This window comes from Brachyistius frenatus, unplaced genomic scaffold, assembly GCF_029030835.1.
Source record: "Brachyistius frenatus isolate BFR_SWC_R1_liver_20210118 unplaced genomic scaffold, ASM2903083v1 Contig_12, whole genome shotgun sequence".
In the NCBI taxonomy this organism is placed as follows: Eukaryota; Metazoa; Chordata; class Actinopteri; family Embiotocidae; genus Brachyistius; species Brachyistius frenatus.
The window spans coordinates 5,804,397-5,823,622 of NW_027210611.1; the positions used below are offsets into that span (position 1 = coordinate 5,804,397).

Genomic DNA, 19,226 nt, shown 5'->3' on the forward strand with positions numbered 1-19,226 from the left:
GGTGAAGGTGACCTCATCTGCCCTTTGTAAAAAGTATGCTGGTTGGTTCAGTCCACACATCTCAGCTGAATGTAGCATGAGAATGGGTTGGAATTGAAAGGCCTATTTTACCATCTATAGTTTGTGCCTCAGACATATGTTCAAGGAGTGCTGGATAGCTTTGCATCGTACCATTTGATGCTCTTTGGTTATCAGTTTTAGAGATGTATTTCAAAAGAAGACTAGCAACGCACTTGAATTGTAGATAAAACATGCATCTGCTGAAGCCCAGAGAAATGACGGCTTTATCTGCAAGTTGAGAGCCTCCGTATCCTTCTTTTCAAACACAACCCTGTCCATTTAACTAGTGAATATGTCTTACGCCACATCAAAGCTCGTTCACTCTTTAAAAAAAATAAAAAAATAAAAAAATGAAAAGGGCTATTGAGTCCTACTGACCTGCCATGACAGAGCCGAGAGATTATAACGATTGAGGTTGCACTCTGAAATGGTGTTTGGATGTTAAGACGCTTTAGCCAGTGACACACCATTCCAGCCTATTTGGTTTTGGTGTACTCATACCGTTCCCCATTCAAAGCTTTGATGTACAGGGCCAGTTTCTCAACACTCCAATCCTAATTGCCTGTCTCAGTGCTTAAGATCATTATCAGGATGGCCGTTTGAGATAATGGAGGTTTATACGGAGAGCTCCTACTAATCAACTAGAACTGTCTAATGCCAAACACAACAAGTGGCCATATTGTGTGTGTGTGTGTGTGTGTGTGTGTGTGTGTGTGTGTGTGTGTGTGTGTGTGTGTGTGTGTGTGTGTGTGTGTGTGTGTGTGTGTGTGTGTGTGTGTGTGTGTGTGTGTGTGTGTGTGTTGAATGATGTTTGTGTGTGTGTATGCGTGGCCATGGGAACCTAATAGAAGAAAGACTCTGAGCTTTATCCAAACAGGGCTCATCTGCCTCCATGTGTTAGGCACCTTATAACTCAGCACTCATTAATAATGTATTGCTAACTATATATTCATAATGTATCAGTGAATTTGCAACATGACTATGTGCTACTCATGCGTTATACACTGCACTGGGAGACTACAGCACATCCTCCACACACACACACACACACACACACACACACACACACACACACACACACACACACACACACACACACACACACACACACACACACACACACACACACACACACACACACACACACACACACACACACGCGCCTACATAATGCATGCACTGAACAGTGTGTATGTTTTTTTTCAAGAATAGTCCCCATTACTTTTCACAGTACTTAGCCTGAGCTAAGATTCTCACATGACAGATGATTATTTGATCAATAACGTGACCCCAAGCACTGTACGATATGATCCACAGTTAGTTTTGGTGCTTTCTTCTACTTTTGGTTCTGTGAACACACTAAAACATTTGAATTAGATTAAAAATAAAATACAGAAACGGTAAGCAATAAGTATGTAAAACATATTCCAACTAAAAAACACGAGTTTCCCATGTTTACCACATGTTGCAGCACATGATAACATACATGGTAATCTACATGGGCTTCACACATGGAACTATTCCCAAACCACATTTATCTCGTGCCAAATTTTCTGTGATCACATGTGAAACATCTATTTTGCCCATGTGAAATTCACGTTTTTTTGGGGGGTTGGGAGGAGAGACCGCACTTATTAATGAAGTGTTTGTGTGTGTTGAAAGCTTGATTAATATAGACACACGCGCTCATAACTAGTAATTAGAAACCAGTGTGGAGCACAACGTCTGAACAAAAAACCATAGCTATCATCCAGCCTCGAGCCCGGTTATGATGGTGTTGTGTCAGCTATTACATGTAATGATTGATATTAAAAAGAGTCAGATTTAATTCTAACATCATTTTGAATACACAGTGTTTTGACACTTAAAATGAGACAAAATTCTGTTTTATCAGAATTGTCAGTGTACATAATATGTCTACTTAATTTTTGAGTGTGATGATGTGAGAGTGATGGACACTGCCCCGCACCACCCACATTTTGATGTGACAGCAGGAAAGCCACATTAATTGATAATAATATAAGCCTGTGCTCCATTTAGCTGCTGGCACGGTGTATGCCAGTGTGCTTCCAAGGTCTACGGATTGTTAACGCTAGTCCAAATGTCTGCTGTGAAGAAGACCTATTGTTCATTGTGGTGACAACTCCAGAGACTTCAGAAAACAGAAAAAGAAATGAATTCAATGTTGAAAAACATTTTGTTTCCTTTATTAAATTGAGCTGACAGAAGTGTCCCTCATCCCACATCTATAATGTTGTCTAACTATGACAACAATTTTTAAAACAATGACGTAAATGAGTGGATTTTGCCACATGAAAAATTCGCTGTATTTACAGAGTTTACATTGGTACAAACAGATCTAATATCTTTGATGAACAGTCACAAGGAAACACTTATTTTGTATTGCTCGTGCTCATAAACAGGGTGAAGATGGGGATGCCTATGGTGCTTTTTATTATTAACCATAATAAGTGAATTGAATCTGATTTCCACAGCAGGGAAAACCCAAAGTTGCTCTTGTCACCCAAAATTGCTGGGCTCAGCATGGCAACCGCCTGTCTGATCAGACGGACCTTCGTGATGCTTCACCGTAGAGACTTAATTGATGTGAGAGCATGTATAGTTGATTAGCAGGCCCATGTCTTATTCATCCTCCACAGGTTCAACGATAAAATCAAGCACATTAAGATTCTGACCAAGGACGGAGGCTTTTACATCGCTGAGACTCGCGTGTTCAAGACTGTGCTGGTAAAGACTTTAACTTTGGATGGATTTTTCTGCCTCACAAGCTGCTGTAGCTTTAATGAGTATAATCGTTTTGACATTGCGCTGCTTTTTCAGCACTCTCTTGAGATATATTCCAATTTCCTACACATAAACCTGTTACTCTCGTTTTTTACAATGATTAAAAATGCCTAACAGCGGTTTATTTTGACATTTTTGCACAAGTTGTAAGCAGCTGCCTTTGGTTTTGTATAGCATCAGCTAATATTACTTGAAATGGGCAGAAACATATATTTTTCCTCGTTTTCCTGCTTATTAACACTTCTTGTGTTGTTCTTCCTAGCTAATTTTCCCATATGTCTTTGGACTCATCTCTATACATTTGTACACCATCTAGATTCACCAATGTTAAGGGTATGTTTTGTCTTCTCGCCCTTGTTTTACACAGGGCTTGGTGGAGTACTACAAGCAGTACTCTCTGAAGGAAGGTTTCAGCAGTCTTGACACCACTCTGCAGGTCCCCTATAAGGAACTGTCCAATGGTAACATGCCCAGGGCCATTAAGGTTGGCAGTGGTGAGTCTGCTTCACAAACATCCAGGTTCCCTCCCTGACACAATCTGTCTGACAGGTGGAAATGCTACGAGTTCAGATTGGATCTCGATCCGGTTATAGTTAAAAGTCATTCTGAGCATTTGTTTTGACCTGTGTGGAGGAGCAGAGATTTGGGCTTTTGCTACAACAGACCAGGTCAGGCAAAGTAACACGAGTTCCCTGGGGAACTTAGAGCAGCTTGACAGGAATAGTCAGTGGTCTGTATTTCCCATGTCATCACAGAGAAACGACAAAACAAACTGGAGCCAAAACCAGTTTGCTGGGATCAATATCTCAAATACTGTCCAGGACTTTTTTTTTTTGTATTACGGTGTATTATGAGCCCTCACTTTGAAAAACTGTCGCAGCTACATTACAAACTCATGTTGACAGAGCATTTGCTTGGTTATTTGACACGAGTTAAAACTGGGTCTCTACCTAAGGCAGTCATATCTTAGACGTGGGAGACATGCTAGAAATATTTAGCACAACATAATGAGCTTAGATGATTCCCCACGGAAAAGCAGAAGGTGGAAGACAGCAGCCTTTTTCCTTCAGTGTTTTTGTTTTTGGTGTGTCCTTTTGTCATTTAAGTCGGTTAAACATTCACATCATGATGACATGTGACCTCGAGCTGGTTCGGACTGTGTGTGGATATGAAACGTTTGCTATTGTTTTCACTTACTAGCAAGTACAGCAGCAGTTTAGTAAAACTTAAAAAAAACTTTAAAAAAAAAAGTGATATATTGTGCCAGTTCATGAGATAATTTTTTGCTAAATGTGCACTTAAATGGACATTCTACAAAAACGACTTAACTGCACAGCACTGAACCTTTGTGGTTATTTTATGTCATCTGATGGAAGTAAGGTGTATAAATCTGCAAACCTTATTCATCTGATTAAAGCAAACATTAGATGTTATTTTGAAATTCAGTTAGACTCACATGTCAGAATCTACCACAGGGTCAGAATGACACATTGACATTGTGCTGTTGAAGTACCACCGGTATGAAGCAGCATCTTTGAACTCTACCTGATGGCATTGACAGGCATAAATAAATGCATTGTCGGGCTTAAGTTCAACAAGTCCAGTCACTGCGTCATTACTGACCCTTAGAGACGGAGGCAGATGTTCATTCAAGCGTGTGAGAAAGAAAAGGGCAAAGGGGTCTTGAGAAAGGAGGAGATTAGAGGAAGTTGGGAATGAAGAGTGTGAGAGGGAAAAATGTGGATGACATTAAATGGAAAGATCGGGGAGGGAAGCAGACGGAAAATGTGGGAAGCAGGAGGGGGAGGCGAGGCGGGAAGATGGTACCTTGTATTAACAGGTAATGTGCATCTGGATATGTTACGTGGGAAATTATAATATTCGCTGTAATATTAGAAAGTGTTGTTGTTACCTTGATTTTATCCTCATTGTGTCTGGATGTCATGATAGAAATAAGGCCAAAATCTGAGATGCAATACAAATACAAGAGCCGAAGACAAAAGAGAGAATAAGAAAGACAGTAAGAGAAATATAAAAGGAGCCTCTGCAGCGCACCGGGCTCGGCAGAGAGGTCCCAGTTAGGGCCCGGTGCCCCAGGCAAGCACCAGGAGCCCTGCTACTCCAAACGTCACACTCCGCACTCTGCTCAGTTCCGAGATGGCTTCACAATTTTCCTGACAGGACATGACATTTCACTTGGGCTGACTGCGGAAAAAGAACATGTGACAGCCGCCTGCTGACACACACCTGGGGGATACCCTGTGTCCAACCGAGGGACCGCGAGTGTTTCCACAAAACTGGGGGAAAAAGTTTGCAAATATGATCTGATCTAAAAGAGCAGGAAGCAGCTGGAGGTAAACTGTCTTAACTTAAAGAGAGGTGTACTTGTAAACAGCCGCAGCCGCTGCAGCAGCAGCAGCAGCAGCAGCAGCAGCCGAGGCAAGCAGCCGAAGCAAGCAGCCGAATGCTGGAACAAAGTTAAAGTTAGCCCTTTGTGTCTGTTCGGATGTAAAATTCTGCTACATCCTTGTCCCTTTGGCAGCGTCGGTCTCCCAGCGCATCAGGCTTCAAAGCAGCTCTGCAAGAGGTGTGTTTGTGCATCGCTGCCATTCACAGCGCTGCCTTCTCTGAGAAAGCCTTGACAGACCTGCTGTTGCCTCAGTGCATTCTGGGATAGATTATTATTGCCTTAAGTCGTCCACCCCCATACACAGACTTAGTGTGGGCACCGCGTCCTCTGTCTGGTTAACAGCCTCTGTGGAAAGACAGATGTCATGCCAAAGCAACAACAAAAAAGGTTTTGAATCTCCAAACAGACACCTCATTGCAAAGAAAATACAGTGCAAGGCTGAGCAAACAATCACAAGGTGCGCAACTACTGAAAAGCCATCAAAACTCTGGAGTAATTTGCTTGAAAAAACCCCAGCAAACTTCTTTTTTTTTTTTTTTATGAAGTGACTGAGTGCTTTTCAGCGTGTATGTGTGTAAATGCTAGAGCTGGGAAATAATGCGCAATGCAATGATCCTTCATTGTCTGTCAGGATAATCATTTTGTCATCAAGTATTGATGTCGTTGGGATGCGCAGTTCTGTTATCTTATCAACATTATTATTATTATATTATTATTATTATTATTCTTATAAGTGGGATCTCTATAAATCTCTTCAAATGGGATCTGAAGAATTGTTTTTTTTAATTGAAAACATTCTCGGATACTCGGCTTGATCCTATTAAACTACACTCACATAGATAGTACGGTCAGAGTAGTAGAAACTCCTGTCAGTATGCACGCGTGTACATCTGTCCTGCAGGTGTGTGTATAGCTGTTTAAGTGTTCTGACACTTGACACACATTGGCCTCTACCTGTAGGGGAGAGGAAGAAGGTATGGGAGCATGTTGTTGTTATTGACACGAGGTGTTTTCTCAGCGTGAGGGTCTGCTGGCTCAGATGGGATTTCATATGGGAGCAGAAGTCGTGGGCTCCTCGGTGTGGGATCCCAGACGTTTCCTTGTCAGGGCACCGTGCTGTTCTCATACGTATATGCTTACCCACATGCTGCTGCTTTGGCTCACCTGGTCTGAGGCTGACGAGGTTGTTATGGCTGATTGTTTTGCAATATGACCCAGGGAAAACTGTAGAAGCCAACAAAAAGTATACGGACATCTTAACTTTACACTTATTTGTGATGACTAAATATCTTATTCTGAAACTGAGGGCATTAATATATACATATACAACAACTTGCTCCATCTCTATGCTTAAACAAGCTTTAGTTATGGAGTATTCGACCCAGTGGTTGTGTGCATATCATCCTCCTCCTTCCACTTTTTTCATTTTTTGTTTTCTGGAAACTCTTGATGAGATCCTTCGACGTCAAAAAGCCATTTCTATCATGATGCGCTAGTGTACCAAAGCAAACTGAATAATGATTCATTTAAAATAAAGACACCTTACGCTTGTGAGCATTGTTAACTCACCCAAGTAATTAGTGGTCAAGGATTTTCCCTTTAGTTTAGGCCAGATTCTCGAGGGAATCGGAGAAACAGCGATTAAGAATAAAGCTGTTCTTAGTGGGACTATAGACCACTCTAGCCACACTGTAGTGCCACCTGTCTTATTCTGTAATGTTGGAAGTTCACAACTGCCTAAAATATCGATGCAGGGTGTAGTAATGCGATCCAGCTGACACAAAGCTGCTTAGCTCAAAGCATGAAGAAAATAAGAGCTCACAAGTACACAAAAATAACACCAGTACAGACTTTCAGTCTTCCATGTCTGCCAGTAAGTTATTAGCTACTAAATGAGCCGGCCTCTGTGTGTAAAAACGTGTGCAGGCGAAGTGACAATTTGTCTGACGGTTTCACTGTTTTGCCCTCTCTCCCTCCGCTCTCCCACCTGTATTTGCTTTTTGCTTGTTCTTTGACTTTGACAACTTTTCCTCTTTCTCTCTCCTTTACCCTCTCACACGCTCTTTCTGTCAAACTTGTATTTACTTTGCTTGTGTTCTGTCTTTGCTCCCACTACGGCCTGAACCTCCCATCACTCGCTTCGTTTCTCTGTAGTTCCTCCTGGCGGCTGCGGCTTTGTTCCTCCCTCCTCCTCGCCTTTCTGGTCAGGTACAGGTACAGCTTTTCTCTACTCTCTTTGTCTTCCCCTCACTTTATGCCCACGTTTTCAGGGTTCCAAAGAGGAAACTGTCTTTTTTCCCCCCTCCCTTGTCTCTGTTAAGTAATGTAGTCTAATGATACCGCTTTTATGTTATAATACAGAAACTGCGTGAGTTGCCATGTGAGAAAAAAGCATTCACACCAGCCTCCTGTAATTTAAAAATCTGAAAAAGTTATGAATTTCTGCCAGCTATGTTATCTCCCATTTGGTTAGATAACTGTGGAAATAACAAACCAGTAGCAGAGAGCTGCAAAGCAACAATTGCTGGCATTTACATTTGACTAAATCCATCACCAACACTATTAATTCAGATAATTACAAAGGGGGCATCCACTTTTGTTTGTATGGTTTCACTTAATGAACTGTGACAAATATATTGCACAATACAAAAACATTCTATTAATGCTCAGTGTCCATTACAATTTGTGACTGTTCGGCCAGCAATGGGTGGTTTAACACGTGAGTATAAGAGGTTTTTCCTATTTTTCATTCTGCTGGCATTGCGTGAAAGCAAGATAATATGCTATCTCGATTACTTCATTCATGTCTGTCTCAGTGCACTTTTGTGCATGCTGCATATATACATGCGTGTACATGTGGACCTGCACATCTCTCTTGGTATGGTGTGCCTCAGTGTGCATGAGAGAGTAGATGTATTCCTTTCATCCGGCGTTTCTTCACAGTTGCGTTGTCCGTATTTTCACAGATAAGGTAAACAAACTTTGCACACCTGCGTTCTCGTGTGATACCAGGCCTGACTTGCATGTGTAGGCCTAACCTTGTATAGCCTGATAAGTAAGGATGCTTTGAGTGACCTGTGTTCAACATTAACTTTTAATAAGATCAACACATGACCACGATAACCCATGACCTCCCATCTTGACTGGGCTCTCGGATATATTCCTCTTCCCTCAGCAGTCCATCTGATTTATTCTCTCATTTCTGTCTCTGTGGTTTTGCTGTTTTATACTTATAGTCACTTTACTGTGGTTTATGCCTGTGGCAAATGTATTTGGGTCCATTGTAAACCGTCCAGAAACAACAAAAACTCAGAAATATAATAATACTACACCCTTGTATAGTAAAGTTAGTTTAGTTGAGTTTAAGTCGCCCCAATCGTCTTTGTTTATTAGTATTTATTTCTTAAGACATGAAACCATGAAAGTATGTCTCAACCTTGGAAACAACAATGCATCTGTACACCACCTTTTATATTGGATTCAGATTAAATGGTTGTATTGTGATATTTCGTGCTGGACCAGTACTGGCAAAAATACCATAGTACCTCAGAGCAGTACTTCAAGGCCATTTGTTGCCCAAGAATTGTTCTGAATACTTTACTGCATCATTCCAAATCTATGAAAGAATATTTGTGAGATTTTGTAAATGGCTCCAAATAATAAGACCAAATCTTTCTGTCTGTCTCAGTCTTTTCTCCGAGGGTGGTGGGTATCGCAGTGGCACGTTACAACTTCTGTTCCAGAGACACGCGGGAGCTGTCCCTGCTGCAGGGAGACATTATCAAGATCTACACCAAGATGTCCAATGGGTGGTGGAAGGGAGAGATCGATGGCAGGGTAGGTCTTTGAAGAATTCCCATGCTGCTCTTTGCAATGGACTTTTTTTTTTTTTTTTTTTTTTAATTTTTAGTTGTTTATAAGAACTAACAACTAATTAATATTGCACTAATATTTTTAGGGTTCAAAATAATTAAGGGTTGATAATTTACTGCCTTGTTGGTACAGATGTAAAATTATTGTTGAACATAATAGGGAGTGTTTGGTGGAGGGAAGCTGGTGAGTCATCTTTACACCTCCAAGGAATGGGCTGGGATCTCTGGTTTTTACACCAGGTTTTTTTTTATAAAAGTCGTCCTCTCCATCCTCAATGTAAATGTCTGGTTGCAGGCATGTTCCTGCCTCAACTAGACCATGTTCATACCATTTACAGATTTCGTTTGTCCCTCTACTTTGACCTTACTTGACCCACTTTTATCATTCTTGCTTTGAGGTACATTTCAAACTTAGGCTGCAGGATTCATCCATGCACATCGTACTTTGCTCAGATGGTCTGCAGTTGCTATGTGAAGGCTGCATCACTGGTATGGCAAATTACCCATGTATATATTTCTAAATTTAAATATGTAGAAATTACCTCGGCTAGGCTTAAAGGTACCACCTGTTCAGACTGAAACTGGAAAAAGGAGTCTATTTTATCGGAATACTCTCGATATTCAAATGGTCTCACTCATTTCTCCAACCAGTTTTTAACAGCATTTGGTATTTATTAGTACAAAATGTTTTTGCTCCAACGTATAATTAATTTTGTCACACATTTTCGGTGTACATTAAATCTCCTCTGATATGCACAGACATAAGTTAAATCTCTGCACCACCAGTAATGTCTTGTTTTGTATTTTATTGTATGTATGTAACTGACGTGCACTTGACGAGTAACATTGCTGTCTTCTTTGCACAGTGCACCAATGACAATTATATATTTATCTTGACTGTTTTTTTTTTTTACCTGGTTAACTAAAAGTTAAATAAAATAAAGGTAAAACAGTGTGGGATCTCTTTGTTCACTATATGCCACCTTGGGGAAGCCCCTAACTACTGTTTGAAAGTAGCAAGTAAAATGGGTGTAATGGGTGTCAAGTGCAGCAGTGCAAGGATAAGTTAGCTTTGAAAATCAGGAAAAAGAGGAAAGAGGTATTGTACATCGTATACATATACATTGTGTGTACACAGCATGTCTGATATTGGTGTGTCTCAGAGCTGCTACCTACTAATACTCTGTTTTGCTGCTTTTCAGGCGGGCTGGTTTCCCTCTACCTACGTTGACGAGGAGGACTGACTTTGCTTGCTGAATAATGTCTATTCAGCGTATATTTAAAGGCGACCACCTCCAGTGAGTGCCATGCTGCTCTGCCATTCTCTGGGCTTTTATCAAAGAGATCTGACTGAGGGCACAGAGGCTCGGAAATAGGAGGAGGCAGCGGTGCCCTCAAAAAGCATCTCCTGCCCTCTGACAGACTCTCACACACAGATGTCAAATCACAGATTCCAGGAGTGTCACGCCATATCTTGCCTCTCTGCGGCCCCGTCTGCCCCCGCGGCCCACTGGGAAGTACACGTGCTTTCCCAGATAACCCTTCCCCCTCTCTTCCCACTCACCTTCTCTTATTATTGATGACTCCATTGGCTTGCGTGAGACTTGCCTTCAATGTCATCATGTTTTGATACCAGGAAGGCTCAGTCACCCAACTGGAACACAGATCCTGCTGACAGTGCGGCACACAGGTACGCCACCACATTGAAATGCAGGTGCTGAGGTGCTTTGACTGTAACTGAAACACTACAGCACCTCTTGGCTGTTCAGACATTTCCTTCATTTTATTTTCAGACATATAAAATTTCTGATGTTTGCTGAAACTTGATTTGACGCAAAAAAAAAATGTTTTCAGTATCAGGAAGTGAAGTGTCATTTGCACACGTGTATGCAGTCTATCTGAAAGTTGGACTTCTGGGCCGGGAAGTAGTTCCTTAAAGTTGTGGAATGAATACACGAGATAAGTTGTAGTCGTGGAAGGAGTTGTAATCCACAACTGATAAAACTTGTGTGTCCAAACTTTGATTCCTGCTGTTTTATCATTTCATTGAAACCATTGTTTATTTGAATAATCATCTCAACTTGAAGTATGGCCTTCATCAATCAAACCAAGAAATTTGGTTCACCTGGTGAAGCAGTAGTTTGACATTTTAGTAAGTACACTTTTTGCTCACTTGCCAAAGTTAAGGAAGGTTGACACCACTCTGATATCGTCGTGCGTTCAGGCAGCTGGGAATTGGTCAATTTCCCGTTTGAGAAAGTCCCTCTTTCTTTCTTGAGAGCTTTCACAAACAGGCAACATGGCAACCCCCAGAAAATGTGCTAAATTTTCTACCGTCAGAATACAGAAAAGTGACCGACAACCTCGTCATCATCCATATAAACCAACACAGGGATGAAATGAGCTCAAGAGGTCAATATTTTTTACACTATATTTCTACACATTTTGATGTACTGCCATTTAGCTCGGTCAATTTCTTCCTTTCACCACAAGCACTGCCGTGTCAAGTGAAGCCAATCCTACTTGTAGGAACTTTTCCACTTCCCAGTTACTCATGAACGCACCATCAGTCAGGAGCTCAGTAGCTTAGCTTAGCATAACGACTGGAAGCAGGGGGAACAGCTGCAGTTGTGTCGCTCTGCTCAAACAATCACCTTTAAGCAACTTGAAAGCCCACAAATTAACAAGTTATAATTTAATTGTTTAACTTGTACAAAAGCTGAAGTGTAAAAGAAAGAATTTGTACTTTTACAGGGGTTCTGAACTATTTTATGCAACTAGTGACTTCTTGGAGTCTGCTGGTTCATCTTCAATCTCATAGCAATGACAAAAAATGGTGAACTTTAGAGGGGCTGGAAGGTGTTTCTTTCTTATACCTTAACAGAAAGTGGGGCCAGTACAACTCCTTGTTTTCTGTCTTTACGCTAAGCTAAGCTAACCATTTCCTGGCTGTAGCTTCATATTTAGTGGGAAGACATGAGTGATATCAACCTCATCTAACTCTCACCAAGAAAGCAAATAAACTAATCTCCTGCCACAAAAAAAAAAAAAAAAAAAAACCTATTCATTTAAACCACAACCATCCACAGTTATAGCTGGCCTAACAAGACTTAAATTAATATCAAAAGGAGGAGCTCAGGATCGCTTTTTGATCATGTTTCGCGAAGCTCCTGTTTAACAGCAGTAGAGAAAATATAATGCCTGATTCTCATGTTTGCTTTTAGACATGTGGAGTCATCAAAGAGACAATATATGCACAAAAGGAATTACAAAGCCAAATACATTTTGAAAGTGCATGTGTGATTTGGATTGTGTAATCGGAGGTATAGGTCTGCATTTCGCTGTAAGCCCCTTGATCTTTTGATCATTCATTGTGGAAACGAGAGAGCGCTTTTACATTTCACAGATTTTGTGTTTACCTCAACTCTTTTTGGTTTCAGAATGAATGATTCAAGGGTGATGTAACAGCTGTTCACTGTAAAGCAAGGTAGCACAAGGGCGTTAAGTGATGCTGTTTTCCTTCAAACGTTAACACCCCGCTAACCATGTGTGTGACATCAATATTTAATAAAAGCGTACTCTTTGAATTGTACTTTTGAAATTTGATAGGCTTTCCCCCTCCCCCCCCCTCTTCAGACAAATGTTACATTGCAGGAACAAAGACTTTTGCTGTTGCATCACAAATCACAGCCGTGTCTGAGACAGTGGTGGAGGTGCAGCGGAGAACTGGCAGTGCTCAAATAATGGCTAAACAAACAGAACAGAAAAGACAAGACAACTGAAAGCAGTTTTGGTGCGAGAACCTGCGAGCACTGCCAAGCCTTTGTTTTCATTCTAAATTCGCCTTCCTAAAATAGGAAACAATGTTGGCCCCCTTTCCGAAAATTAGCACTGTACAAGCTGTGATTTGAAACAAGATATAAATTCCTCTCTCCCAACCTATTTGGGACCCACGCACAAATTTATGAGGACGCCAAATTCTATCTGTATTTTTCAGGAGACCGTGACACTACTGCATGTAAGCACTGTTTGAAAATCAGCTCAGCTCATTCTTTGATTCAAACCGCGATATTAGATATAACAGTGTCAGATATGTTATGTCTTGTTTGATTCAGATGACGGCGGAGCTAGCTTTGTACCGGGATATTCAATTTTCTTCACTGGACAATCTATATCAGGCCATTGGTGGTGCCGTTAAAACTCAAGACGTCTGAACGTATGGAGGTTTAATTAATACCCACTAACAAGCCAATGCATTTGTTTGGTTAGAAAAATGGTCTGTCCATAAAAGTGGACGTAGCTTTCATGTATGAAAAATGAGGCCAATGCTCAAGTGCCATAAAGTGCAATACCACCAAGGGCCAATAGGTGTTTGCTCCGAAAACGCTCTGCCTCTACCGACTCCCATTCAACTTCTATAATTAAATACAAAGTCCTTAAAAGTTCTTATGGTGTCATTCACTAAAGTCACTCCTTCTTATTAGTGTTCTGGTGGTCCATCGAAAAATATTCCCATCGTTAATCAGAAAATAGGCCTTAAAAAGCTGCGTTTTTGGGGGCGTGTCTATTTGATTGACATGCCTGTGGTGCACTATCGGTGGGCGGGACTTATTGTCGTCCAAATGGAGCTATCTACTGTAATAATATCATTGTGTTCTTCAAACCAATGTACAAGACAAGATGTGTGTCTGTGATCTCTGAAGGAGACATTACAGCAAACACGCTTAGCTGCTGTGTACACGCTATACTCCAAACTTCTGTGTCATGTCAGTAAGTGATTGTTACAACTTGATGTAAATTGCTGTTGAAGAGAATTTTTTTTTTGACAGTAACAACATAAGGTCTCCATAGATGCAAATCTGTAATCCAAATTTGTTTCTAGATTATATCTTTTGAGCAAACAGATTAAAAAAAATAATGCTCCAGTTGCGATGAAGATGAATTGTATGCAGCAAGTTACTATTCTTAGGTCCCTGTTTATACCGTTTTTTTATGCATATTTTCATGCAGTAATCTGTTGCTCAGAGCCTCTTCATTACAGTGTTTCTCACTCTAGGTGCTTTTTCTCCTATTTTACACACTCAGTTTATTACCGTATTATCATATTCCGCTGAAATTCACTGCCAAATGTAAGAATGCATCTATACACTGGAGCCTCACAGTGTCACTACTCTTGTAATGTAAACACTCCCTCAGGCTTACTTTTCCCTCACTGCTAGGCAGCCTCTCTAATGACCAAACTCAGCAGAGGGAGGGCTCGGCTGCGCTAACAGGAACCCTCCCGTCACAAAGAGACAGAAAGAATGGCTCCCCTGATTCTCTTCCTCTCCTTAATCTGCCTGTTCTTGCTTTAGCCAAAGAGATGAAAGGCGGCGACAGAGGAGTTGGGCAGCAGCCAGAAACGGAGAGAAATAGGTGTACATGGTCAATGGGGTAGATAAACCACAGGTTGGATGACGATGGTGTGCGTGTGTGCGTGTGTGTGTGTGTGTGTGTGTGTGTGTGTGTGTGTGTGTGTGTGTGTGTGTGTGTGTGTGTGTGTGTGTGTGTGTGTGTGTGTGTGAGGCGGGCGGGGGGTGGTGCATATGAGGAAGAGACAAAAGGCAGACAGACAGGGAGGAGGCGGCCCTGCATCATCTTCATCTGTCTGAATGATCTTCTTAACCCCAGTCTTTGCCAGTCAGCCCCTCCGGATCTCTATATGGGGGTTAAACAGGGATTTAGTAAAAGCTGAAGCTGCCCTCAAATGCGGTGAGCTCTCAGTTCTTCTCGAAAGGGCTCGACTCTCTGGAAGACTTTATCTGTAAGATTTATATTCAACTGCTGACTTGTGACCATCTAAAATCATATAAGTACAGATACGGAGTTTTTCTGTATACAGGGAAGGTACATAAAAAAAACGCTTTGCAAGACAAAAGAGCATATAAAATCTGCAGAGGTAATATATGATGGTTACAATCATGATTTCACTTAAGTGAGGGTGACTCCACCAAACAACCAATACTTGAAAAACCAATTAATTCAAATCTGAAGATCATCTGTGATTCCTCTCACCTCGCGTCTCCTCATTAGTGCTGTCAGGGATTTGTATGCTCATTTAAAAAGGTGAGAGTGGCTTCATACTGAAAAACAAGCATTGATTGTTCAAACAGCTTGAAAGGACCCATGTTTATGTCTACCCTCTCCTGAAAAATCACAATAAATTGATTGAACAGGATAAGTTCAAATACATTCGCAAAAGCGGTGCAATTTTGTTGTAAGGAGAATTATTCATTTTTACTATGGAAATCTTAACTATAACTTAACCACGACCACAGTCTTTACCTAACCAATCACGGTGATTTTCAATAGTTTGAAATATAAAACATAAGTTTCAAAGTTTCAAAGTTTTGATTACAATCCATTAAGATGATTGGGCTCATAGATGTGTGAGAGAGAACATCCCGAGGTGTCTAAATGCTGACTGCTCGAGTAAAGCCAGATGGAAGATGTAACCTTTCTTGTGAGTCACTTGGAACTGTCTGAAAATCATGTTGTGGATGAGGAAAGTGGTATCAATGCTGGATCTAAAAGAGAGTTTGAGAGGATTACACAGATGAGAAGGATGATTGGCTGGATATAAAGATGCAAAAACTTCTTAGAGAAGAGCTCTGTCATTATTGAACAGCCAACCCTTTTTCACGGCAAAATGTTTAATACACGTGGCTGTCCATAACATAACAGCCGACTGTGTCAGTATCACGTTTTACCTCATTTGGGGGGGTGAGGGGGGTGTGTACCACGTGGTTAGGCATCCCAGAGAGGCCGAGTCTCTTAGCAGTGGAGGTGGGGAGAGGTTCACCACTTTGTGAAAGACTGTGTGGACAAATAGTGCAACAATTTAAGATTAATGTTCCTCAAATTGCAAAGAATTTGGGAATTTCATAATCTGCTGTACTTAATATCATAAAAACATTCAGAGAATCTCTGTCAAAATCTCTGTATACAATGAACAAGGCCAAAAACTATTTTGGATGGCTGTGATCTTCGGGCCTTCTTCATTAAAAACAGAAAAAAAAAATGTGTTGTGGAAATCACTGAATGGGCTCAGAAACTTCCGAAAACCAATTTAATAGACAATTTCTTTACAGAAATCTGTCACTTTCTCATGGACTCGAACCCTGGTGTCCTATATATATATAGTACATATGTACAGTACTGTCCTATACGTATCTCCCTACTTGGATTTGAGCACTTTTGTACTTTGTCAGATGACCTCTGTCACATGACATCCTTGTTCAAACCCTGGTCATATGTGTGTGTACTTTTCACACTCAGGCAAAACATGACGATTTTGCCAACTTAAGTTCTGGTGCACTGACAGGGGTATTACATGCTTTGGTGTGATACTGGGAATAGCAAATTGAAAATCTTTAAGCAAGAAGAAATAGTTGAAATTCACCCAACAGAACAATACAACATACAAGAAACATTTTGAATTATTAACCACTTGCTCAAACCTTGTAAGGTGTTTAAATGTAACCAAATCTTGTCAATATAGGTGGTATATTACAAAAAGAGTTGAGTTTGGAGTAGCCATATGGATCACAATGACCTGCTTTTTTTTTTTTTTTTTTTTTTTTTTTAAGTAAATGGTCACAAATTACTGGTTGATACATGGGATTGAGTTTATGCAGAAAAACAATTGAAGAGGATAAGGTAAAAAAAAAAAAAAACACAACCACCCTCCTCGCCTGGATGGTGTTGCTAAATCTCCATGAGGACTCTATCAGCGCTACCCAGCAATTAAGATCTCACAGATCAAAGCAGTCTAAATGAGCTAATCCTCAGAGAACCGCTGCTCTCTCCGCCTCTGTCTATCTCTCTCTTTCCCGCTCTGTCTCTCACTCACCCTAGTTACTTCCTCTTGACTCACAGCTCCATGTGCTGACTGCTGCTTTGATGCTTGACAGCAGTGGGTCTTCTTAATGTAAAATGGTGAATAAATGTGCATTAATGGGTAACACTTTCATATCCTGAATGCCAATTTGCACCGGCTGGGGTGCGTGTTTTCAAAAGGTCTTAATACATAATTGGTGATCACGAATCTGTAGCCACTTTATCTGATGCCCACATGCGGTGCGGCTGAGTGCAAGAAGCCCCGACACAAACTTATGAAGACCGCGGAGAGGCATTGGATACAACGTTTGATAACAAGCAATATTAATATGTCCAGGCCCGCATTAAAAGTTATGGTGCAACAAGCCCCTTCTGAGTGCGTGGCGCTGGCGCGAAAGCGAGTGACAGCTCAGGGGTCAATAGTTGTTCAAAGGAGCGTGACGCTTCTAGCTGCTTAGCGGGTCGGTCATTATCATAGAAAAAGCAGAGCATCTGCCTGCGACTCCCGGGGACAGGTTTAACGAGGTGGTGCTGCTTGTCATGGGGGCCGCTTTGGCAGGGCCTGTCTGTCTCTCACCCCTCCCGCTCCATCGCTCTCTTTCTCCCTACATCTCCTTCTTTTTCTCCAATCCCTTCCTTCCAGGTCTGCCAGACAGGGGTGTTCATGTTTACAGCTGCCTCTTTCCATCAGGGAACCATTGTTTCATGGTAGCCTTTTGTGACAAAGGCTTCTGTTTTCCCTCCTTTCTCTCCCCCCCCCACTGTAACATGATTTCCTTTGTTTCTTTTTGGGCCCCTTGTCTTCCTCTACACCGTCTCTCCTCTAGTCCCTATCAGTCCATCTCTCCGACTATAGGTCTGTGTCTGTTTCTTCTCTAACTGTTTCTTTGTACCAGTTATTTGTTTTGGGATTTTCCGGCCACCATCTGTGTCTTTCTTTTCTCCAATACATGAGATAACTAGTTCTTTTGAACTAGTGCCACGGGTCAATGCTGCTGTGTAGCAAATATAAAAACGAAAAGATTTTGTTCGAATAACACACTTGTAAAAAAAAATTAAAAAAAATAAAATGATGTCAGAAGTTTACTAAAACATGCAGATTGGCAGCAATTCCAATTACGATTTAAAATTGTACACAGTTAAAATTGTTGAAAACTACAGCGTGGGACTTTTGTCGTCCCCTTCTGCCAGTAAGAGTAAATACAAATCAGCCCAGTGAGGGAATGTCTCACCAGACACCAGATGTAAAAACCCTGTATACTGTGAAATACAGAGCGATTTAGCTGGCAGTGAAAGGTTTAATCAGCATTCTGTGATCTCATTTAGCATAATGTAACAGATGTTCATTGATATGTAAAGGTCCTGCACTTCACAGAAGCAACAACATACATACAACATGAACTAAAGGTTTAACTGCCCAAATTACAAAAAAAAGAAGAAAGTAAAACAACAAAAGCATATTAAATATGTTCTGCTACACAAACAGAGGTATCAAGCCCAACAGAGAGTTGTGGTTTAACTTGCCAAAGGTGCTGAGATTCCTGCTGCCCTCTTATATAAACAGATGACTAGTTTTTACTAAAGAAATAGTCCCTTTGAAAACTTTTGACATTGAAGTTTCATTTCATCCAGATGAAAGGTCATTGTTGCTGGTAAGAGAGTTTCCTTTTGAACTCTTTATAGTGTAAAAGGCCAATACACACCAGTGTCATGTGTTGCACATCGAAACCCCTGCACCTATTGTTATCTGCACATGTAAGCCTGCCCACTTACGGCATCCCAGCAAGGAATGCGATGTCAGCATACATCGTCCTGTATCCGAGCTTTGATGCGTCTAAACAATTGAGAAAAGCAGCAGTTGTATCACATTTCCTCCTCCGATCAGCACTCGGTTGCAATCAAATTTCTTCTGTTTGTATGACACGTTCGCTCTGTGTTACAGGTGTCAAATGTTATGAGGTAGAAATCTCTTGGAGCTCATAAAGGACAAATCAAACCAGAACTTTCTTCATATTTACATATCACTGGATGAGTGAGAAAATGTTTGATGGTAAAATCCCACTGGAGTCAATTGCTGCACCTGATGCCAAATGTAATTCATCATTGACACTGCCATTTGCAAAAGGTGCATGCTATCTGCAGCCATACTTGCAGTTTAACAACCTCTGTATTCATTTGATCAATGCAGCAACAGCTCAGTT

General features: G+C 41.1%; 1 protein-coding gene across 1 annotated transcript in view; it reads left to right on the plus strand.

The window, feature by feature from the left end:
• Nucleotides 1–11,165, plus strand: part of LOC138617420 (guanine nucleotide exchange factor VAV3-like) — a 47,653-nt gene extending 36,488 nt beyond the window's left edge. Inside the window, exons 24-28 of the mRNA XM_069692444.1 lie at nt 2,721–2,808; nt 3,233–3,359; nt 7,430–7,489; nt 8,964–9,112; nt 10,350–11,165. Of these exons, the coding sequence (XP_069548545.1) occupies nt 2,721–2,808; nt 3,233–3,359; nt 7,430–7,489; nt 8,964–9,112; nt 10,350–10,391 (466 nt within the window). The 3' untranslated portion in view covers nt 10,392–11,165. The remainder of the gene's footprint in view (nt 1–2,720; nt 2,809–3,232; nt 3,360–7,429; nt 7,490–8,963; nt 9,113–10,349) is intronic.
• The last annotated feature ends 8,061 nt before the right edge of the window (nt 11,166–19,226 follow it).